Here is a 22,280-nt window from a genome sequence, read left to right on the forward strand (position 1 = left end):
ATTAGCAGCCGGCGCTCAATCCGATTTTGCTTAATCGCATTTCGCGCAAAAAAAAGTTAAATTGGCAAAAAGCACAAATTGCCATTAATGCAAAACTCGCTAATTATTCCTTCACTTTACAAACATTCCAATGCTTCCTTGCTGCTGTATAAAGTTGAACTAAATTATTTTATAGGCCTTTATGTCAAAAACTAGGCTTTGCACCTTCTTTAGTTATTTTTAGTTTAGTTTTAGTTATTTTCGAACAATGGTAAGTTTTTGTTTGTAGCAATTTAAATAATGTGGTTTTAAAAGTATTATTTTAGCTTATTAATGAGGTATTTACAATACAATATTATGAAAAGCAAGCCAAAACATATGGCTCGTTTTATAATATATTTACATCGATTTAATATATAAAAAATGTAAGTTGGTTTCACTAAAATTCTGTATATTTGATATGTTTTAGCGTGAATGTATTTCTATTCATGTTGGCCAAGCTGGAGTCCAGATTGGAAATGCTTGTTGGGAGTTGTACTGCCTTGAACATGGCATAAATGCGGATGGCACTATGCCCGATGAAGTTCGTGCGAAGCCCGGTGACGATTCTTTTAACACGTTCTTTAACGAAACTGGAGCTGGAAAACATGTTCCAAGGGCTATCTTCGTTGACTTGGAACCAACGGTTGTTGGTATGTAACCAAAGGCACTGTATACATGATTTTGAGATGTATTGTTTCAAATAGTAAAAAAAGCAAATTATACGAACAATTTTTTTTTAGACGAGATAAGAAACGGTCCTTACAGACAATTGTTCCATCCAGAGCAAATGATTACTGGCCGCGAAGATGCTGCAAACAACTATGCGCGTGGCCACTATACAGTTGGTAAGAACGGTTACAATAAAAAATATTTAACAAATAAAATTGCATTTAATCGAAACTACATAATTCTGATTTGTACTGTATTGAATTCTCAGGGAAGGAGTTGGTGGACAGTGTGTTAAATCGCATTCGAAAGCTGTCCGACCAATGCACCGGTCTGCAAGGATTTCTCATCTTCCATTCATTTGGAGGTGGAACAGGATCCGGATTTGCATCTCTTCTAATGGAGAGACTTTCTGTGGATTATGGTAAAAAGTCCAAACTGGAATTTGCCATTTACCCAGCTCCACAGGTTTGTTAAACAATTATCAAGGGTAGTAATTTATATATTTTCCAGCGTAAATAAACATTTTGTACTTCTAGGTTTCAACTGCAGTGGTAGAACCTTACAATTCGGTTTTAACGACCCACACTACTTTGGAGCATTCTGATTGTGCATTTATGGTAGATAATGAGGCTATCTACGATATCTGCCGACGAAACCTTGGCGTAGATCGACCATCCTACGCTAACCTGAACCGATTGATGGCGCAAATCGTGTCTTCAATTACAGCTTCTCTGCGATTCGATGGTGCTCTTAATGTTGATCTGACAGAATTCCAGACCAACTTGGTGCCATACCCACGTATCCACTTTCCTTTGGTCACGTATGCCCCAATCATCTCCGCTGAAAAGGCATACCATGAGCAGTTGTCGGTTAGTGAATGCACGACTGCATGCTTCGAGCCAGCAAACCAGATGGTAAAATGTGATCCTCGCCAGGGCAAGTACATGGCTTGTTGTTTGCTGTACCGTGGTGACGTAGTGCCCAAGGATGTCAATGCTGCAATTGCCAATATAAAAACAAAACGTACTATTCAGGTAACTTTTAACTGTAATATTCGCTAAAATATTTTATTAATTCTGTCAAGCAATACTTTTGTATTATTTTACTTGTTATTTAGTTTGTGGATTGGTGCCCAACTGGATTTAAAGTAGGAATCAACTACCAACCCCCAACTGTTGTTCCAGGAGGCGATCTTGCCAAAGTACAAAGAGCTGTTTGTATGTTAAGCAACACTACCGCTATTGCAGAAGCTTGGGCTCGTCTGGACCACAAGTTCGATCTGATGTACGCCAAACGTGCTTTTGTCCACTGGTAGGTACTTTTGACTTCAATGATAAAAGTTCCAACTTACAAATAAACTTTTTTTGAATAGGTACGTTGGAGAAGGAATGGAAGAGGGTGAGTTTGCAGAAGCTCGAGAAGATCTTGCTGCTCTGGAGAAGGATTACGAAGAAGTTGGAGTAGATACTGGTGATGGGGTAGATGATGATGAAGAGGAGGAATATTGAAAAGTTGTACCAATGTGAATCTGAACGAAACGCTTTGACCTGACCTGTCTAAATTTATCTATTTACTTATTTTGCAGTTTAAAAAATCAAATAAAAAAAACTATTTATTAAAAATCTTGTTGTTATTTTAAAATATTAAACAGCTATTTTTTGCCTTATAAACTTTTTAGTTAAGTACTATTTCTACAACAAGTAGAAAACTAGATTTATTTGATAAATAAAATATGGTTAGAAATTATGCATAAACATTAACTAAGAATATTACATATCTTTAATTTTCAACAAACAAACAAGTATTTATATACATTATACAAACAAAAATTAATATTTAATGCAGTTTTAAGTTATTAATATTAGAATATACATTATTAATAAATTTGAAATTTCTAAAATTGAATTTTATTGAATAAACAAGCATTTAAATATGATAAATAAACAAAAATTATTTTTTAAGTATGTTTTTTAACTACCTATATTATAAAATACATCATACCAAATTTTTGATGCTAAATATCGGACTTTAATTTTTAATAAACAAACAAGCATTTAAATATAATAAACAAACAAAAATTAAATTTTTAATTTATTTCTGAGTTATAAATATTATAATATATAACTTACCAAAATTTAAAAATCTAATAATAATCTTTAAATTTTAATAAACAAACACCTATTAGTCGGTAATTAGTGACAAATATTAAAATTTTAATTTATTTTTGAGTTACTAATATCATGATATACAATTGACCAAGATTTGAAAAATTAAAAACAACCTTTAAATTTTAATAAACAAACAGCTATTAATTAGTAATTAGTGATAATTAAATATTGTAAATAGGAGGCCTAAAACGCATTATGATATTATACAACATATTAAAATTTTAGACTTTTAAACTTTAAGGAACAAAAGTTATCTTCTTTCAAAATTGGGACTAGTAAGAATAAAAATAACAATTAAATTTTAATAAACAAACACCTATTATTTAGTAATTATTGATAATTAAATATTGTAAATAGGAGGTCTATAACGCATTTTGATATTATACAACATACTAAAATTTCAGACTCATAAACTTTAAGGAACAAAAGTTATCTTTTTTCAAAATTGGGACTAGTAAGAATAAAAAAAATAATAATAAATACACTGACAATAACAATATGTTTCGAAATCTAAGATTTCGAACCATAATAAATATAATGACAATAACAATATGTTTCGAAATCTAAGATTTCGAACCATATTAAATACTAGATTTATTTAATAAATAAAATATGGTTCGAAATTATTTGATGATTTTTAAAAACTATTAATAAATAAAGTTACGCATAAACATTACCTAATTATAAATATTAACTAAATTAATAAATCAAATATTACGTATTTAGTTATAAAACTAAAATCATATTAAATGATTGTACTAAAAAAATTTCAAAACAAAATTATTTTAAATGTTTTTAAAAAAAAAAATCCTTTTTAAGTAATTAATATTATAATATAAAACTGTTACGTTTATAATATAAAACTATTTATTACGTTTTATAATTTAAAACATAATAATAAAAATATTCACAATAACAACACGTTTTGAAATCTAAGATTTCGAAGCATAATAATTATTACAACAAAAATAATCCCGACTAGTAAGGTCGTGGTAAAAAAAATTTGAAATGTTACCGAAGAAAAGCGTAATCTGTTTCAGGCAATCAGCGCCGAAGTTAGCGAAGCGCAGAATTTAAGAGAAGCGCTTTTAGGTTTTGTGTTAAAACATGTGGTATATAGTTTAAAAGTAAGTTTATAAAGCTAATATTTAATTAAATATCTAAAATTAATAAAGTTTTCTATTTTAAATTGTTTCGTAAGATAACGACGTTGTTAGTTTTTTATAATTTGATTAGTTAAGAAACTATTTCTTTATACGCCTTTAGCATAATGCGTTGCGGATGAATACAACTGACGTCAAAACTGACGTCACAACTTGACTTCTTGGATCGGCTTGTCCGCCATTAAGTTTAAGTTAGTCTGTTTTCAGAATGTTTGTTTTATGTTTTAGCTAAGTTGAGAGTTTAAGCCATGTCGAAAGCGTCTTTAGGACGAAGCTATCTTTTTCTTTAACAAATCGAGTTAAGTGAATTATTTTATAATTTTTAGTAGTTATTTTTTTAGTGTGTATGGTGTTGTTTAATTGGTTATGCAGTGCGTTAGGGGTAGGATCGTGCGCGTATCGATACATTCGTTGTTTTAATGTTTGGCGTATTTCGTTTAACAGTCCGCGTATTTATTAAACAACACTATTTGAAAGCGTATCAATAAATAATACCTAACTAGACATTTTAACTGCCCCCAGTTTATATTTGCAGTTGTAGATGATCTCGCAGAAAGGGAGTGCCTGATGATGATCTGACGAGAAATAGGTACTAATTAGGCGATTCTACGGTGATTTAAAGAGAAATTGAAGAGTGTGATGTGGGCCTCAGGTAGTTGTAAATTTAGGCTTTGATGAGCTGTGAGGAAAAGACCAAAAAGGTGATTTCTTAAGCATCCCGGTAAGATACTTGTTTTTCGAAAAATATATATATTAAATAGATAATAAATTAATTTATCATTGTACAACTTTTACACGTTTCCCTCATAACTAAAGGCCTACACCCTAGCTTTGAAGGCTATGGTATAACTTGTAAAGTTTTAAGATATTATTGATTACAGATATTATACTAAAAATGGCCTAAGACTAAGATCAGCCTAGTTGGATTAGGCGGGTCGTCAGTCTTGCTTTAAATTGAATTCGTGCGCGTGTTGCAACACATTGCTCCGTTCGTCGCTTCAGTTTGCGTCGCTTTCGTTGTTTGTCGCTTCCGTTGATCGCCGCTTTCGACGCGTTCGTTGTTCGCCGCAATCGTCGCTTCCGTTATTCGCCGCTTTTATCGATCGCTTCAGTTGTTACGCCAGTTTGCGTCAATTTCGTTATTCGTCGCTTCCGTCGCTTTAATTGTAACATTGTCAGTTTGCGTGCGTCGATTTGAGTCGCTTTGGCTGTAAAGTTGTCAGTTTGCGTCGGTTTAGTTGTTTCTTTTCTAAGGTTTTAGATGACAACTTTGTGGAGCCAAGGGATCTGATGATGATGATGATGATGATAAAATGAGGTAAAGAGAAAATAGGTAACCTATAGTTCCTTGATCAACAAGGTGAAATGTTAACTAATTAACTAAAATTTTTTTGTATTTAGACATTACTGCTTTCCAGCATTCTTATTAAGGTTTCAGACGACGATTTTGTGAAGCTGAAGGATTTAATGAGGAATTAAGAACAACATCTGGGGGATCTGATGATGATTTCATGAAAAATGAAGAAACTTTTGGAGGATCTAATGAGGAATCGAGAAAGATAGGTAACATAAAGTCTTCTGAACAACAAGGTAATATGTTAACCAATTTTGATTTTTAATTAGACATAAATAACTGCTTTTTAGCTTTTTTTTAAGGTTTTAGATTTCAGATGATGATCTCGTGAACCTAGAGGATCTGATGAGGAAAGAAGGAACATCTAGAGGATCTGATGATGATTTCATGATAAATGAGGGAACATCTGGAGGATCTAATGAGAAATCGAGAAAGATAAGTAACATGTAGTCTTCAGAACAACAAGGTAATATGTTAACCAATTTTAATTTTTAATTAAACATACATAACTTCTTTTTAGCTTTTTTTTAAGGTTCCAGGTTTCAGATTTCAGATGGCGATCTCGTGAACCTGGAGGATCTGATGAGGAATAGAGGAACATCTGGTGGATCTGAAGGTGATTTCATGAAGAATGAATGAATTTCTGGAGGATCTAATGAGAAATCGAGAAAGATAAGTAACATGTAGTCTTCTGAACAACAAGGTAATATTTTAACCAATTTTAATTTTTAATTAGACATATATAACTGCTTCTTAGCTATCTTTTTAAGGTTTTAGATTTCAGATGACGATTTCATGAACCTTGAGGATCTGATGAGGAATAGAGGAACATCTCGAGGATCTGATGATGATTTCATGATGATTTCATAAAATATGAAGGAACATCTGAAGGATCTAATGAGGAATCGAGAAAGATAAGTAACATGCAGTCTTCTGAACAACAAGGTAATATTTTAACTAATTTTAATTTTTAATTAGACATATATAACTGCTTTTTAGCTTTCTTTTTAAGGTTTTAGATTTCAGATGACGATCTCGTAAACCTTGAGAATCTGATAAGTAATAGAGGAACATCTAGAGGATCTGATGATGAATTCATAAAAAATGAAGGAACATCTGGAGGATGTAATGAGGAATCGAGAAAGATAAGTAACATGTAGTCTTCTGAACAACAAGGTAATATTTTAACTAATTTAAATTTTTAATTAGACATATATAACTGCTTTTTAGCTTTTTTTTAAAGTTTTAGATTTCAGATGACGACCTCGTGAACCTGACGGATCTGATGAGGAATAGAAGAACACATGGAGGATTTAATGATGATTTCATGAAGAATGAAGGAACATCTCCAGGATCTAATGAGGAATTGAGAAAGATAAGTAACATGCAGTCTTCTGAACAACAAGGTAATATGTTAACCAATTTCGATTTTTAATTAGACATAAATAACTGCTTTTTAGCTTTTTTTTAAGGTTTTAGATTTCAGATGACGATCTCGTGAACCTAGAGGATCTGATGAGGAAAGGAGGAACATCTAGAGGATCTGATGATGATTTCATGATAAATGAGGGAACATCTGGAGGATCTAATGAGAAATCGAGAAAGATAAGTAACATGTAGTCTTCTGAACAACAAGGTAATATGTTAACCAATTTTAATTTTTAATTAGACATACATAACTGCTTTTTAGCTTTTTTTAAGGTTTCAGATTTCAGATGACGATTTCGTGAACCTGGAGGATCTGATGAGGAATAGAGGAACTTCTAGAGGATCTGATGATGATTTCATGAAAAATGAAGGAACATCTGAAGAATCTAATGAAGAATCGAGAATGATAAGTAAAATGTAGTCTTCCGAACAACAAAGTAATATTTTAACTAATTTTAATTTTTAATTAGACATATATAACTGCTTCTTAGCTTTCTTTTTAAGGTTTTAGATTTCAGATGACGATCTCGTGAACCTGGAGGATCTGATGAGGAATAGAGGAACATCTCGAGAATCTGATGATGAATTCATGAAAAATAAAGGAACATCTGGAGGATGTAATGAGGAATCGAGAAAGATAAGTAACATGTAGTCTTCTGAATAACAAGGTAATATTTTAACTAATTTTAATTTTTGATTGACATATATAACTGCTTTTTAGCTTTCTTTTTATCATAACCAAAGGCCTACACCATAGCTTTGAAGGTTTGCCTCAAAACCTAAGGCCTACACCCTAGCTTTGAAGGCTATGGTATAACTTGTAAAGTTTTAAGATATTATTGATTACAGATATTATACTAAAATTACCTAAGACTAAGATCCGCCTAGTTGGATTAGGCGGGTCGTCAGTCTTGCTTTAAATTGAATTCGTGCGCGTGTTGCAACACATTGCTCCGGTCGTCGCTTCAGTTTGCGTCGCTTTCGTTGTTCGTCGATTCCGTTGATCGCCGCTTTCGACGCGTTCGTTGTTCGCCGCTTTCGACGCTTTCGGTTGTTCGCCGCTTTCGACGCTTTCGTTGTTCGCCGCATTCGTCGCTTCCGTTATTCGCCGCTTTCGTCGATCGCTTCAGTTGTTACGCCAGTTTGCGTCAATTTCGTTATTTGACGCTTCCGTCGCTTTAATTGTAACATTGTCAGTTTGCGTGCGTCGATTTCAGTCGCTTTGGCTGTAAAGTTGTCAGTTTGCGTCGGTTTAGTTGTTTTTTTTCTAAGGTTTTAGATGACAACTTTGTGGAGCCAAGGGATCTGATGATGATGATGATAAAATGAGGTAAAGAGAAAATAGGTAACCTATAGTTCCTTGATCAACCAGGTGAAATGTTTTAACTAATTAACTAAAATTTTTTTGTATTTAGACATTACTGCTTTCCAGCATTCTTATTAAGGTTTCAGACGACAGTTTTGTGAAGCTGAAGGATTTAATGAGGAATTAAGAACAACATCTGGGGGATCTGATGATGATTTCATGAAAAATGAAGGAACATCTCCAGGATCTAATGAGGAATCGAGAAAGATAGGTAACATAAAGTTTTCTGAACAACAAGGTAATATGTTAACCAATTTTGATTTTTAATTAGACATAAATAACTGCTATTTAGCTTTTTTTAAGGTTTTAGATTTCAGATGACGATCTCGTGAACCTAGAGGATCTGATGAGGAAAGGAGGAACATCTAGAGGATCTGATGATGATTTCATGATAAATGAGGGAACATCTGGAGGATCTAATGAGAAATCGAGAAAGATAAGTAACATGTAGTCTTCAGAACAACAAGGTAATATGTTAACCAATTTTAATTTTTAATTAAACATACATAACTTCTTTTTAGCTTTTTTTTAAGGTTCCAGATTTCAGATGGCGATCTCGTGAACCTAGAGGATCTGATGAGGAATAGAGGAACATCTAGAGGATCTGATGATGATTTCATGAAAAATGAAGGAACATCTGAAGGATCTAATGAAGAATCGAGAAAGATAAGTAACATGCAGTCTTCTGAACAACAAGGTAATATGTTAACCAATTTTAATTTTTAATTAGACATATAGAACTGCTTTTTAGCTTTTTTTTAAGGTTTTAGATTTCAGATGACGACCTCGTGAACCTGGAGGATCTGATGAGGAATAGAGGAACACATGGAGGATTTAATGATGATTTCATGAAAAATGAAGGAACATCTGAAGAATCTAATGAGGAATCGAGAATGATAAGTAAAATGTAGTCTTCCGAACAACAAAGTAATATTTTAACTAATTTTAATTTTTAATTAGACATATATAACTGCTTTTTAGCTTTCTTTTTAAGGTTTTAGATTTCAGATGACGATTTCGTGAACCTGGAGGATCTGATGAGGAATAGAGGAACATCTCGAGGATCTGATGATGAATTCATGAAAAATAAAGGAACATCTGGAGGATGTAATGAGGAATCGAGAAAGATAAGTAACATGTAGTCTTCTGAACAACAAGGTAATATTTTAACTAATTTTAATTTTTGATTAGACATATATAACTGCTTTTTAGCTTTCTTTTTATCGTAACCAAAGGCCTACACCATAGCTTTGAAGGTTTGCCTCAAAACCAAAGGCCTACACCCTAGCTTTGAAGGCTATGGTATAACATGTAAAGTTTTAAGATATTATTGATTACAGATATTATACTAAAATTACCTAAGACTAAGATCAGCCTAGTTGGATTAGGCGGGTCGTCAGTCCTGCTTTAAATTGATTTCGTGCGCGTGTTGCAACACATTGCTCCGGTCGTCGCTTCAGTTTGCGTCGCTTTCGTTGTTCGTCGATTCCGTTGATCGCCGCTTTCGACGCGTTCGTTGTTCGCCGCTTTCGACGCTTTCGTTGTTCGCCGCATTCGTCGCTTCCGTTATTCGCCGCTTTCGTCGATCGCTTCAGTTGTTACGCCAGTTTGCGTCAATTTCGTTATTCCACGCTTCCGTCGCTTTAATTGTAACATTGTCAGTTTGCGTGCGGCCATTTGAGTTGCTTTGGCTGTAAAGTTGTCAGTTTGCGTCGGTTTAGTTGTTTCTTTTCTAAGGTTTTAGATGACAACTTTGTGGAGCCAAGGGATCTGATGATGATGATGATAAAATGAGGTAAAGAGAAAATAGGTAACCTATAGTTCCTTGATCAACCAGGTGAAATGTTAACTAATTAACTAAAATTTTTTTGTATTTAGACATTACTGCTTTCCAGCATTCTTATTAAGGTTTCAGACGACGATTTTGTGAAGCTGAAGGATTTAATGAGGAATTAAGAACAACATCTGGGGGATCTGATGATGATTTCATGAAAAATGAAGAAACTTTTGGAAGATCCAATGAGGAATCGAGAAAGATAGGTAACATAAAGTCTTCTGAACAACAAGGTAATATGTTAACCAATTTTGATTTTTAATTAAACATAAATAACTGCTTTTTAGCTTTTTTTTTAAGGTTTTAGATTTCAGATGACGATCTCGTGAAACTAGAGGATCTGATGAGGAAAGGAGGAACATCTAGAGGAACTGATGATGATTTCATGATAAATGAGGGAACATCTGGAGGATCTAATGAGAAATCGAGAAAGATAAGTAACATGTAGTCTTCAGAACAACAAGGTAATATGTTAACCAATTTTAATTTTTAATTAAACATACATAACTTCTTTTTAGCTTTTTTTTAAGGTTCCAGATTTCAGATGGCGATCTCGTGAACCTGGAGGATCTGATGAGGAATAGAGGAACATCTAGAGGATCTGATGATGATTTCATGAAAAATGAAGGAACATCTGAAGGATCTAATGAGGAATCGAGAAAGATAAGTAACATGCAGTCTTCTGAACAACAAGGCAATATTTTAACTAATTTTAATTTTTAATTAGACATATATAACTGCTTTTTAGCTTTCTTTTTAAGGTTTTAGATTTCGGATGACGATCTCGTGAACCTTGAGGATCTGATGAGGAATAGAGGAACACATGGAGGATCTGATGATGATTTCATGAAAAATGAAGAAACTTTTGGAGGATCTAATGAGGAATCGAGAAAGATAGGTAACATAAAGTCTTTTGAACAACAAGGTAATATGTTAACCAATTTTGATTTTTAATTAGACATAAATTACTGCTTTTTAGCTTTTTTTTTAAGGTTTTAGATTTCAGATGACGATCTCGTGAACCTAGAGGATCTGATGAGGAAAGGAGGAACAACTAGAGGATCTGATGATGATTTTATGATAAATGAGGGAACATCTGGAGGATCTAATGAGAAATCGAAAAAGATATGTAACATGTAGTCTTCAGAACAACAAGGTAATATGTTAACCAATTTTAATTTTTAATTTAACATACATAACTTCTTTTTAGCTTTTTTTTAAGGTTCCAGATTTCAGATGGCGATCTCGTGAACCTGGAGGATCTGATGAGGAATAGAGGAACATCTGGTGGATCTGAAGGTGATTTCATGAAGAATGAATGAATTTCTGGAGGATCTAATGAGGAATCGAGAAAGATAGGTAACATGTAGTCTTCTGAACAACAAGGTAATATTTTAACCAATTTTAATTTTTAATTAGACATATATAACTGCTTCTTAGCTTTCTTTTTAAGGTTTTAGATTTCAGATGACGATCTCGTGAACCTGGAGGATCTGATAAGGAATAGAGGAACATCTCGAGGATCTGATGATGAGTTCATGAAAAATAAAGGAACATTTGAAGGATCTAATGAGGAATCGAGAAAGATAAGTAACATGCAGTCTTCTGAACAACAAGGTAATATTTTAACTAATTTTAATTTTTAATTAGACATATATAACTGCTTTTTAGATTTCTTTTTAAGGTTTTAGATTTCAGATGACGATCTCCTAAACCTGGAGGATCTGATGAGGAATAGAGGAACATCTAGAGGATCTGATGATGAATTCATAAAAAATGAAGGAACATCTGGAGGATGTAATGAGGAATCGAAAAAGATAAGTAACATGTAGTCTTCTGAACAACAAGGTAATATTTTAACTAATTTTAATTTTTAATTAGACATATATAACTGCTTTTTAGCTTTCTTTTTAAGGTTTTAGATTTCAGATGACAACCTTGTGAACCTGGCGGATCTGATGAGGAATAGAGGAACACATGGAGAATTTAATGATGATTTCATGAAGAATGAAGGAACATCTCGAGGATGTAATGAGGAATCGAGAAAGATAAGTAACATGTAGTCTTCTGAACAACAAGGTAATATGTTATCCAATTTCGATTTTTAATTAGACATAGATAACTGCTTTTTAGCTTTTTTTTAAGGTTTTAGATTTCAGATGACGATCTCGTGAACCTAGAGGATCTGATGAGGAAAGGAGGAACATCTAGAGGATCTGATGATGATTTCATGATAAATGAAGGAACATCTGTTGGATCTAATGAGAAATCGAGAAAGATAAGTAACATAAAGTCTTCTGAACAACAAGGTAATATGTTATCCAATTTTGATTTTTAATTAAACATAAATAACTGCTTTTTAGCTTTTTTTTTAAGGTTTTAGATTTCAGATGACGATCTCGTGAAACTAGAGGATCTGATGAGGAAAGGAGGAACATCTAGAGGATCTGATGATGATTTCATGATAAATGAGGGAACATCTGGAGGATCTAATGAGAAATCGAGAAAGATAAGTAACATGTAGTCTTCAGAACAACAAGGTAATATGTTAACCAATTTTGATTTTTAATTAGACATAAATTACTGCTTTTTAGCTTTTTTTTTAAGGTTTTAGATTTCAGATGACGATCTCGTGAACCTAGAGGATCTGATGAGGAAAGGAGGAACATCTAGAGGATCTGATGATGATTTTATGATAAATGAGGGAACATCTGGAAGATCTAATGAGAAATCGAGAAAGATAAGTAACATGTAGTCTTCAGAACAACAAGGTAATATGTTAACCAATTTTAATTTTTAATTTAACATACATAACTTCTTTTTAGCTTTTTTTTAAGGTTCCAGATTTCAGATGGCGATCTCGTGAACCTGGAGGATCTGATGAGGAATAGAGGAACATCTGGTGGATCTGAAGGTGATTTCATGAAGAATGAATGAATTTCTGGAGGATCTAATGAGGAATCGAGAAAGATAGGTAACATGTAGTCTTCTGAACAACAAGGTAATATTTTAACCAATTTTAATTTTTAATTAGACATATATAACTGCTTCTTAGCTTTCTTTTTAAGGTTTTAGATTTCAGATGACGATCTCGTGAACCTGGAGGATCTGATGAGGAATAGAGGAACATCTCGAGGATCTGATGATGAGTTCATGAAAAATAAAGGAACATTTGAAGGATCTAATGAGGAATCGAGAAAGATAAGTAACATGCAGTCTTCTGAACAACAAGGTAATATTTTAACTAATTTTAATTTTTAATTAGACATATATAACTGCTTTTTAGATTTCTTTTTAAGGTTTTAGATTTCAGATGACGATCTCCTAAACCTGGAGGATCTGATGAGGAATAGGGGAACATCTAGAGGATCTGATGATGAATTCATAAAAAATGAAGGAACATCTGGAGGATGTAATGAGGAATCGAAAAAGATAAGTAACATGTAGTCTTCTGAACAACAAGGTAATATTTTAACTAATTTTAATTTTTAATTAGACATATATAACTGCTTTTTAGCTTTCTTTTTAAGGTTTTAGATTTCAGATGACAACCTTGTGAACCTGGCGGATCTGATGAGGAATAGAGGAACACATGGAGGATTTAATGATGATTTCATGAAGAATGAAGGGACATCTCGAGGATGTAATGAGGAATCGAGAAAGATAAGTAACATGTAGTCTTCTGAACAACAAGGTAATATTTTAACCAATTTTAATTTTTAATTAGACATATATAACTGCTTCTTAGCTTTCTTTTTAAGGTTTTAGATTTCAGATGACGATCTCGTGAACCTGGAGGATCTGATGAAGAATAGAGGAACATCTCGAGGATCTGATGATGAGTTTATGAAAAATAAAGGAACATTTGAAGGATCTAATGAGGAATCGAGAAAGATAAGTAACATGCAGTCTTCTGAACAACAAGGTAATATTTTAACTAATTTTAATTTTTAATTAGACATATATAACTGCTTTTTAGATTTCTTTTTAAGGTTTTAGATTTCAGATGACGATCTCCTAAACCTGGAGGATCTGATGAGGAATAGAGGAACATCTAGAGGATCTGATGATGAATTCATAAAAAATGAAGGAACATCTGGAGGATGTAATGAGGAATCGAAAAAGATAAGTAACATGTAGTCTTCTGAACAACAAGGTAATATTTTAACTAATTTTAATTTTTAATTAGACATATATAACTGCTTTTTAGCTTTCTTTTTAAGGTTTTAGATTTCAGATGACAACCTTGTGAACCTGGAGGATCTGATGAGGAATAGAGGAACACATGGAGGATTTAATGATGATTTCATGAAGAATGAAGGAACATCTCGAGGATGTAATGAGGAATCGAGAAAGATAAGTAACATGTAGTCTTCTGAACAACAAGGTAATATGTTATCCAATTTCGATTTTTAATTAGACATAGATAACTGCTTTTTAGCTTTTTTTTAAGGTTTTAGATTTCAGATGACGATCTCGTGAACCTAGAGGATCTGATGAGGAAAGGAGGAACATCTAGAGGATCTGATGATGATTTCATGATAAATGAGGGAACATCTGTTGGATCTAATGAGAAATCGAGAAAGATAAGTAACATGTAGTCTTCTGAACAACAAGGTAATATGTTAACCAATTTTAATTTTTAATTAGACATACATAACTGCTTTTTAGCTTTTTTTTAAGGTTTCAAGATTTCAGATGACGATCTCGTGAACCTGGAGGATCTGATGAGGAATAGAGGAACATCTAGAGGATCTGATGATGATTTCATGAAAAATGAAGGAACATCTGAAGGATCTAATGAGGAATCGAGAAAGATAAGTAACATGCAGTCTTCTGAACAACAAGGTAATATTTTAACTAATTTTAATTTTTAATTAGACATATATAACTGCTTTTTAGATTTCTTTTTAAGGATTTAGATTTCAGATGACGATCTCGTGAACCTGGAGGATCTGATGAGGAATAGAGGAACATCTAGAATAGAGTAGAGGAATGAGGAATAGAGGATTCAATCTACTTCGTGCGCGTGTTGCAACATACGCTTCGTTGGTCGCTTTAGTTTGCGTCGCTTTCGTCGTTCGTCGCTTTTTCTCGTTCTTGTTCGTCGCTTTCGTCGTTCGCTTCGACTTAAACGTCAGTTTACGCCGCTTCAGTTTACACGTCAGTTTGCGTCGCTTTACTTGTCGTAGCTATATTACCATCCGCTAGATGGAGATCTGTAGACGTCAAAGTCGACCGCTAGTTGGCGTACTAGAGTGCGATCAGCTGGGATCTACATGCCTGCTATTTGATTTGTTAGCTATTTGTTTATCAGTTACCTACTATTAATAAGTAGGCTACTATTTTGTGTATTGTATTTGTTTAATAACTTGTTGGTTGGTGTTTTAATTTATTGTAATGACCTTACAATTTGTTTGTTTATTTTAATAATTTTTTTTAATTATTTTCTAATATTATCCTTTTTTTTAATAAAAGTTTGGTATTGGTATTCAGTCAATACGTATAACTAAATAATTAATTTTATATATTTGTAATTAAATTAAACAACTGTACCAAATAACATAATTAATTCTTTTCAATTTTTTTCGAGGTCATTTTGTCTACATTGTGTTTAATGCAATCCAGTGTTTCGGATTAGGTTACACTTCGATGATGTCACCCTCTGATGATGTCACCTTTTAAATCGAGAAAGATAGGTAACATATAGTCTTCTAAACGACAAGGTAATATGTTCACTATTTTTTTTGTAATTAGAAATAGATAACTGTTTTCTAGCTTTTTTCAAGGTTTTCAGAATGATGTTGCTACCCCCTGTGTCCCGATGACGTTGATACCACTTTTTGATGATGTTGCTACCCCTCGCTGATGATGTTGTTACCCCAAATGATGTTGTTACCCCCCTAATTTCTTTGCTACCACTTTCCGATGATGTTGCTACCCGACGATAATTTTTCTTCCACTTTTCAATGTTGTTGTTACCCCCCTGCGTATCAATGATGTTGATAACACTTTCTAATGATGTTGCTACCCCTCGCTAATGATGTTGTTACCCCCAATGATGCCGCTACCCCCCAATAATGTTGCTACCCCCGTTATGTTGCTAGCCAACGATATTGTTGCAGCCTCTAATGATGTTGCTACAACCTTCCAATGATGTTGCTACAACCTTCCAATGATGTTGCTACAACCTTCCAATGTTGCTACCCCAGATGATGTTGTTGCCTTTTGATGATATTGTTAATGATGATGTTGTTACCCTCCAGAAAATTTTTCTTTCACTTTTCAATGATGTCGCTACTCCTCCGCATCCCAATAATGTTAATACCACTTTCTGATGATGATGCTACCCCTCGCTGATGATGTTGTTACCCCAAATGATGCCGTTCCCCCCTTAATACCTTTGCTACCACTTTCCGATGATGTTGCCACCCCCGATAATTTTTCTTCTACTTTCTAATGATGTTGCTATCCTCCGACTGCCTTTTGATGATGTTGCCTTTTAATGATGTTGTTACCTTCCAGAAAATTTTTTTTTACTTTCCAATGATGTTGCTACCCCCCGCGTCCCGATGATGTTGATACAACTTTCCGATAATGTCACTACCCCCCCAATGATGTTGCTACCACCTTCCAATGATAATGCTACCACTTTTTGATGATGTTGCAACCGTTTTCTGATAATGTTGCTACCCATTATGATGTTGTCACCACTTTCTGATGATGTTGCTATAACTTTCCAATGATGTTTGCCAAGTTGAGACATTCGTTCGATAATGTGACCAGTTCGTGCTTTCCTACTAGAGCTATATTGGGTTATATTATAAGAATTATTTTTTTATTAATATTGTTTTTTCGTATTCTTTTTTGTGGTCAATATTATTTATATTTAAGGCTTATTTTCCTGATTTTTTTTTGTCGATCATTTTTATGTTTTTAGCCTCTTTTTTATTCTTTTTTGTTGTCAATATTATTTAGGTTTTTAGCAATACTTTTTGTATTTCTTTCTGTTGTCGATATTATTTATGTTTTTAGCCTTATTATTTCATATTGTTTATGTTTTTAGCCTTATTTTTTTCGTATTTCTTTTTGTTGTCGATATTATTTATGTTTTTAGCCTTAATTTTACGCATTCTTTACTGTTGTCGAAATTATTTATGTTTTTAGCCTTATTTTTTTCATATTTCTTTCTGTTGTCGATATCATTTATGTTTTTAGCCTTAATTTCACGTACTCTTTTCTGCTATTGATATTATTTGTGTTCTCAGCCTAATTTTTTTTCATTTTTCTTTCTGTTGTCGATATTATTTATGTTTTTAGTCTTAATGTCACGTACTTTTCATGTTATTGATATTAATTGTGTTCTAAGCCTTATTTTTACGTATTCTTGTCTGTTGTCGATATTATTTATGTTTTTAGCCTTAATTTTATGTATTCTTTTCTGTTATTGATATTGTTTGTGTTCTCAGTTTTTAGCGTTAATTTCACATACTGCACTCTTTTCTGTTTTCGATATTATTTGTGTTCTCAGCCTTATTTTTTCGTATTTCTTTTTTTTGTCGATATTATTTATGTTTTAAGCCTTAACTTCACGTACTCTTTTCTGTTATTGATATTATTTGTGTTCTCAGCCTTATTTTTTCGTATTTTTTTTGTTGTCGATATTATTTATGTTTTTAGCCTTTTTTTTATATTTCTTTTTTTTGTCGATATTATTTATGTTTTTAGCCTTAATTCCACATATTCTTTTCACTTGTCGATATCATTTATGTTCTTAGCCTTATTTATTTCATATTTCTTTCTGTTGTTGATATTGTTTATGTTTTTAGCCTTATTTTTTCGTATTTTTTCTGTTGGCGATATTATTTATGTTTTTAGGCTTATTTTTACGTATTCTCGTCTGCTGTCGATATTATTTATGTTCTTAGCCCTTTTTTCATATTTTGTTATGTTGTTGACATTGTTTATGTTTTTAGCCTTATTTTCACGTACTCTTTTCTGTTATCGATATTATTTGTGTTCTCAGCCCTATTTTTTTTGTATTTCTTTCTGTTGTCGATATTATTTATGTTCGATATTATTTATGTTGTCGATATTATTTATGTTTTTAGACTTATTTTTTTCCCTTATTTTGATATTATGAATAAATTTTGTTTAACAAAATTTCATATGCTTTTTTTTAATGACATAAACCTATTTAGTGACGTAATCGGGTTGTAACGTTACTGCTTTTAAAGTAGATAAGTACAGTAGAGTAGTGGGGATAAATTTAATATTCCTCTTTTATTTACACTACTGGTTGTTTAAGCTTAAAGAATTGTGATGCTTATTATATTAAAGCGTATAACTTTTTATTTTTAACAACAGCTTTGTGTAATTTATTATTAGTTAAATTTCCTCTTTTTTAAACCTTTTATATTTCAGTTGGGTTTTTCCTGGGTGCTTTAGTTTATCTTGAAATACATGAATACACTTCAGCATTAAGGAAATTATTTAGATTTAACGTTTCAATAGTTTAACTTGCTTACAATTTTTGTTTCTTGTTTTACGCAATTTTATTTCTTGTTTTATGCATCACGTACCCAACAATTAGCTCTTGGTTGCAGTTTGTAAGTTTTAAATTAAAGATTATCTACATGAGTAAGATTTTATTTTCATAAGATTTTTTATTTGTCTAATAAAAGGATTTGTTCGTAAATAAAATTCCTTCACTAGTCTAATGTTACCACTGGCTAAAAACGGCTTTACTACATAAGGTTTTGGGTTCGATTTTTAATGCTGTTATGCTCTTGAGTAGGGCACTGTAAACGGTAACTTTTGCTAAGCCAACACCTTACACCCAGTAAAATTATTGGCAATTAGAATCAATGTTATCCCAAACTGTCAAAGTCAACTTGAGACTGGGTTAGTGTTACATATGTTACTCTATGTTTAGGCCGTAAAGTTGTCCATTCCACATTGAGGATGATTAAATACGAAAAAATGATTTATTAAATTTGTATTGTTTACAGTTCTATTTGTTTTCTCTGCATGGTTGAAAAATTAATTTAAAATTAAAATATTTGAATTTAAAACAGTTTTAAGGTTAGTAATCCTAAACTGTTTTTGCCAAGTTGACATTTGAAAGAAGGAAAATATGAGCCCTTCACTAATAAAACTCTTCCATTTTCTATTGGACCTAAGTTGTGTCATGGTGAAAATTTAGCCAGAATGAAATTTTTAATCTTCTTTGTCAGATTTTTGCAAAAGTTCGAGACTTCTTTCAAAGGAAGACTACCTAGCTTAGATGATGATATGAGTAGTGGACTCAAACACACATGCTCCTACTGTGAATGTTTTTTACAATCAAGATAGTTTTATTATAATGTTTGTGAGGAAAAATTTAACATTAACTTTGAGCAAATGTTAATCTTATATATAACCGACCAAAATTAAAAAAAACCTAACAACAATCTTTAAATTTGAATAAACAAACACCTATTAATTAGTATTTAGTGACAAAAATTAAAATTTCAATTCATTTTTGAGTTACCAATATCATGATATACAAATGGCCAAGATTTAAAAAATAAATAACAAATTTTAAATTTTAATAAATAAACACCTACTAATTAGTAATTAGTGATAATTAAATGTTGTAAATAGGGGAATGAAAACACAATCTGATAATAAACAACATACTAAAATTTCAAAACTGTAAAAGTTCAAAAACAAAAGTTATGTTAACTCAAAATTTACAGCTTATAAGACATTGGAAAAGATTAATAATAACTAGATTTATTTGATAAATAAAATATGGTTCGAAATTATTTGATTATTTTTAACATAAGTTTTTATAAATAAAAAACATATGCATAAACAATAACTAAGAATATTACATACCTTTGATTTTTAATAAACAAACAAGCATTTATATATATTATACAAATAAAAACTAATATTTAACATGGTTTTAAGTTGGTAATATTAGGATAAAAATAATTATAGTAGATTTTAAAAGCCTAAAATTGATTTTTGATTTTTATTAAATAAACAAGCATTTAAATATGATAAAAAAACGAAAAAAAATTTTGTAAAATGTTTTTTAACGACCTTATATTATAAAATACATCATACCAAATTTTTAATGCTAAATATTGAACTTTAATTTTTAATCAACAAACCAGCATTTAAATATAACAAACAAATAAAAATTATTTTTTAATTCATTTTTTAATTATTAAAATTATGATATAAAACTGACCAAGATTTAAAAATGTAACAACAACCTTTTAATTTTAATAAACAAACACCTATTAATTAGTAATTAGTGATAAAAATTAAAATTTTAATTTGTTTTTGAGTTACTAATATCATAATATACAATTGACCAAGATTTAAAAATTTAATAACAACCTTTAAATTTTAATAAACAAACACCTATTAATTAGTAATTAGTGATAATTAAATGTTGTAAATAGGAGAATGAAAACATAATCTAATAATAAACAACATACTAAAATTTCAGATTTTTAAATTTTAAGAAACAAAAGATATCTTCTTTCAAAATTGGGACTAGAAAGAATAAAAACAATAATAAAAATAACTGGATTTATTTGATAAATAAAATATGGTTCGAAATTATTTGATTATTTTTAACATAAATTTTTTAAATTAAAAAAGGTATACATAAACATTAACTAAAAATATATATATATATTTGATTTTTAATAAACAAACAATAGCATTTAAATATTATATACATACAAAAATTAATATTTTAACCCAGTTTTAAGTTGTTAATATCAGGATATACATCAGACTAAATTTTAAATTTCTAAAATTGATTTTTGATTTTTATTAAATAAACAAGCATTTACAAATGATAAATAAACAAAAATTATTTTTTAAATATGTTTTTTAACTACCTATATTATGAAATACACTATATTAAATTTTGAATACTTAAGGTCAAACTTTAATTTTAAATAAATGAACAATAATTTAAATATAATAAGCAAACAAAAATTAAATTTTTTATCTATTTTTGAGCTACTGCTATCATGATATACAATAGACTAAGATTTAAAAAAGTAATAACAATCTTTAAATTTTAATAAATAAACAACCATAAATTATTAATTATTGAGAAAAATTAAAATTTTAATTTATTTTTGAGTTACTAATATTATGATATACAAATGGCCAACATTTAAAAAATAAATAACAATCTTTAAATTTTATTAAATAAACACCTATTAATTAGTAATTAGTGATAAAAATTAAAATTTTAATTCATTTTTGAGTTACCAATATCATGATATACAAATGGCCAAGATTTAAAAAATAAATAACAAACTTTAAACTTTAATAAATAAACACCTATTAATTAGTAATTAGTGAAAAAAATTAAAATTTTAATTTATTTTTGAGTTACCAATATCGTGATATACAAATGACCAAGATTTAAAAATAAATAACAAACTTTAAATTTTAATAAATAAACACCTATTAATTAGTAATTAGTGATAAAAATTAAAGTTATAATTCATTTTTGAGTTACCAATATCATGATATACAAATGGCCAAGATTTAAAAACTAAATAACAATCTTTAAATTTTAATAAAGAAACACCTATTAATCAGTAATTTGTGATAATTAAATGTTGTAAATAGGAGAATGAAAACACAATCTGATAATAAACAACATACTAAAATTTCAAAACTGTAAATGTTCACAAACAAAAGTTATGTTAACTCAAAATTTACAGCTTATAAGACACTGGAAAAGATTAATAATAATAATAATAATAATAATGACAATAACAATATGTTTCGAACAAAGATTTCGAACCATAATAAGTATAATAACAATAACAATATGTTTCGAAATCTAAGTTTTCGAACCATAATAAATTTGTTTAGCCAATAATCATACAACAATGATCACGCTTTCATGTTTTAGTATATTAATACTGTCAGTTTTTTATGTTTAAGAAAATTTACAGAAGTTTTTTTATGTATATGTACAAGCTACCCAATTAGTAGCATCTAGTAAATCGGCATGTATGTTGTTAAAAATATTCGTGCATCAATTATATTTAATTTTTGTTTTTTATTTGGCAACACAATTTTAGGGTATTTCCCGCTATTTATTTTGCTTTTTTAGTCACGTGGATATTTTTCCACGTGTAAGAAAATGTCTTTGTTGTAAATCGCTGGAATCGTAATCTAAGATAAGGTGAAAAGTCTAATAAATCTAATTCCACATAAAATAATATACTTTTGTTTTTAAATT

At 30.7% G+C, this 22,280-nt stretch overlaps 1 protein-coding gene across 1 annotated transcript; it reads left to right on the plus strand.

Moving 5' to 3' along the window:
- Positions 1-212: 212 nt before the first annotated feature.
- LOC145742050 (tubulin alpha-1 chain-like) lies at positions 213-2,198 on the plus strand. Its single transcript, XM_082559792.1, has 7 exons — positions 213-250; positions 449-671; positions 762-866; positions 959-1,155; positions 1,227-1,724; positions 1,808-2,001; positions 2,063-2,198. The coding sequence occupies exons 1-7, from the start codon at positions 248-250 to the stop codon at positions 2,196-2,198; spliced, it is 1,356 nt and encodes a 451-aa protein (XP_082415918.1). The 5' UTR covers positions 213-247.
- Positions 2,199-22,280: the final 20,082 nt, after the last annotated feature.

Source organism: Corella eumyota, chromosome 2 (genome assembly GCF_963082875.1).
Source record: "Corella eumyota chromosome 2, kaCorEumy4.1, whole genome shotgun sequence".
NCBI lineage: Eukaryota > Metazoa > Chordata > Ascidiacea > Phlebobranchia > Corellidae > Corella > Corella eumyota.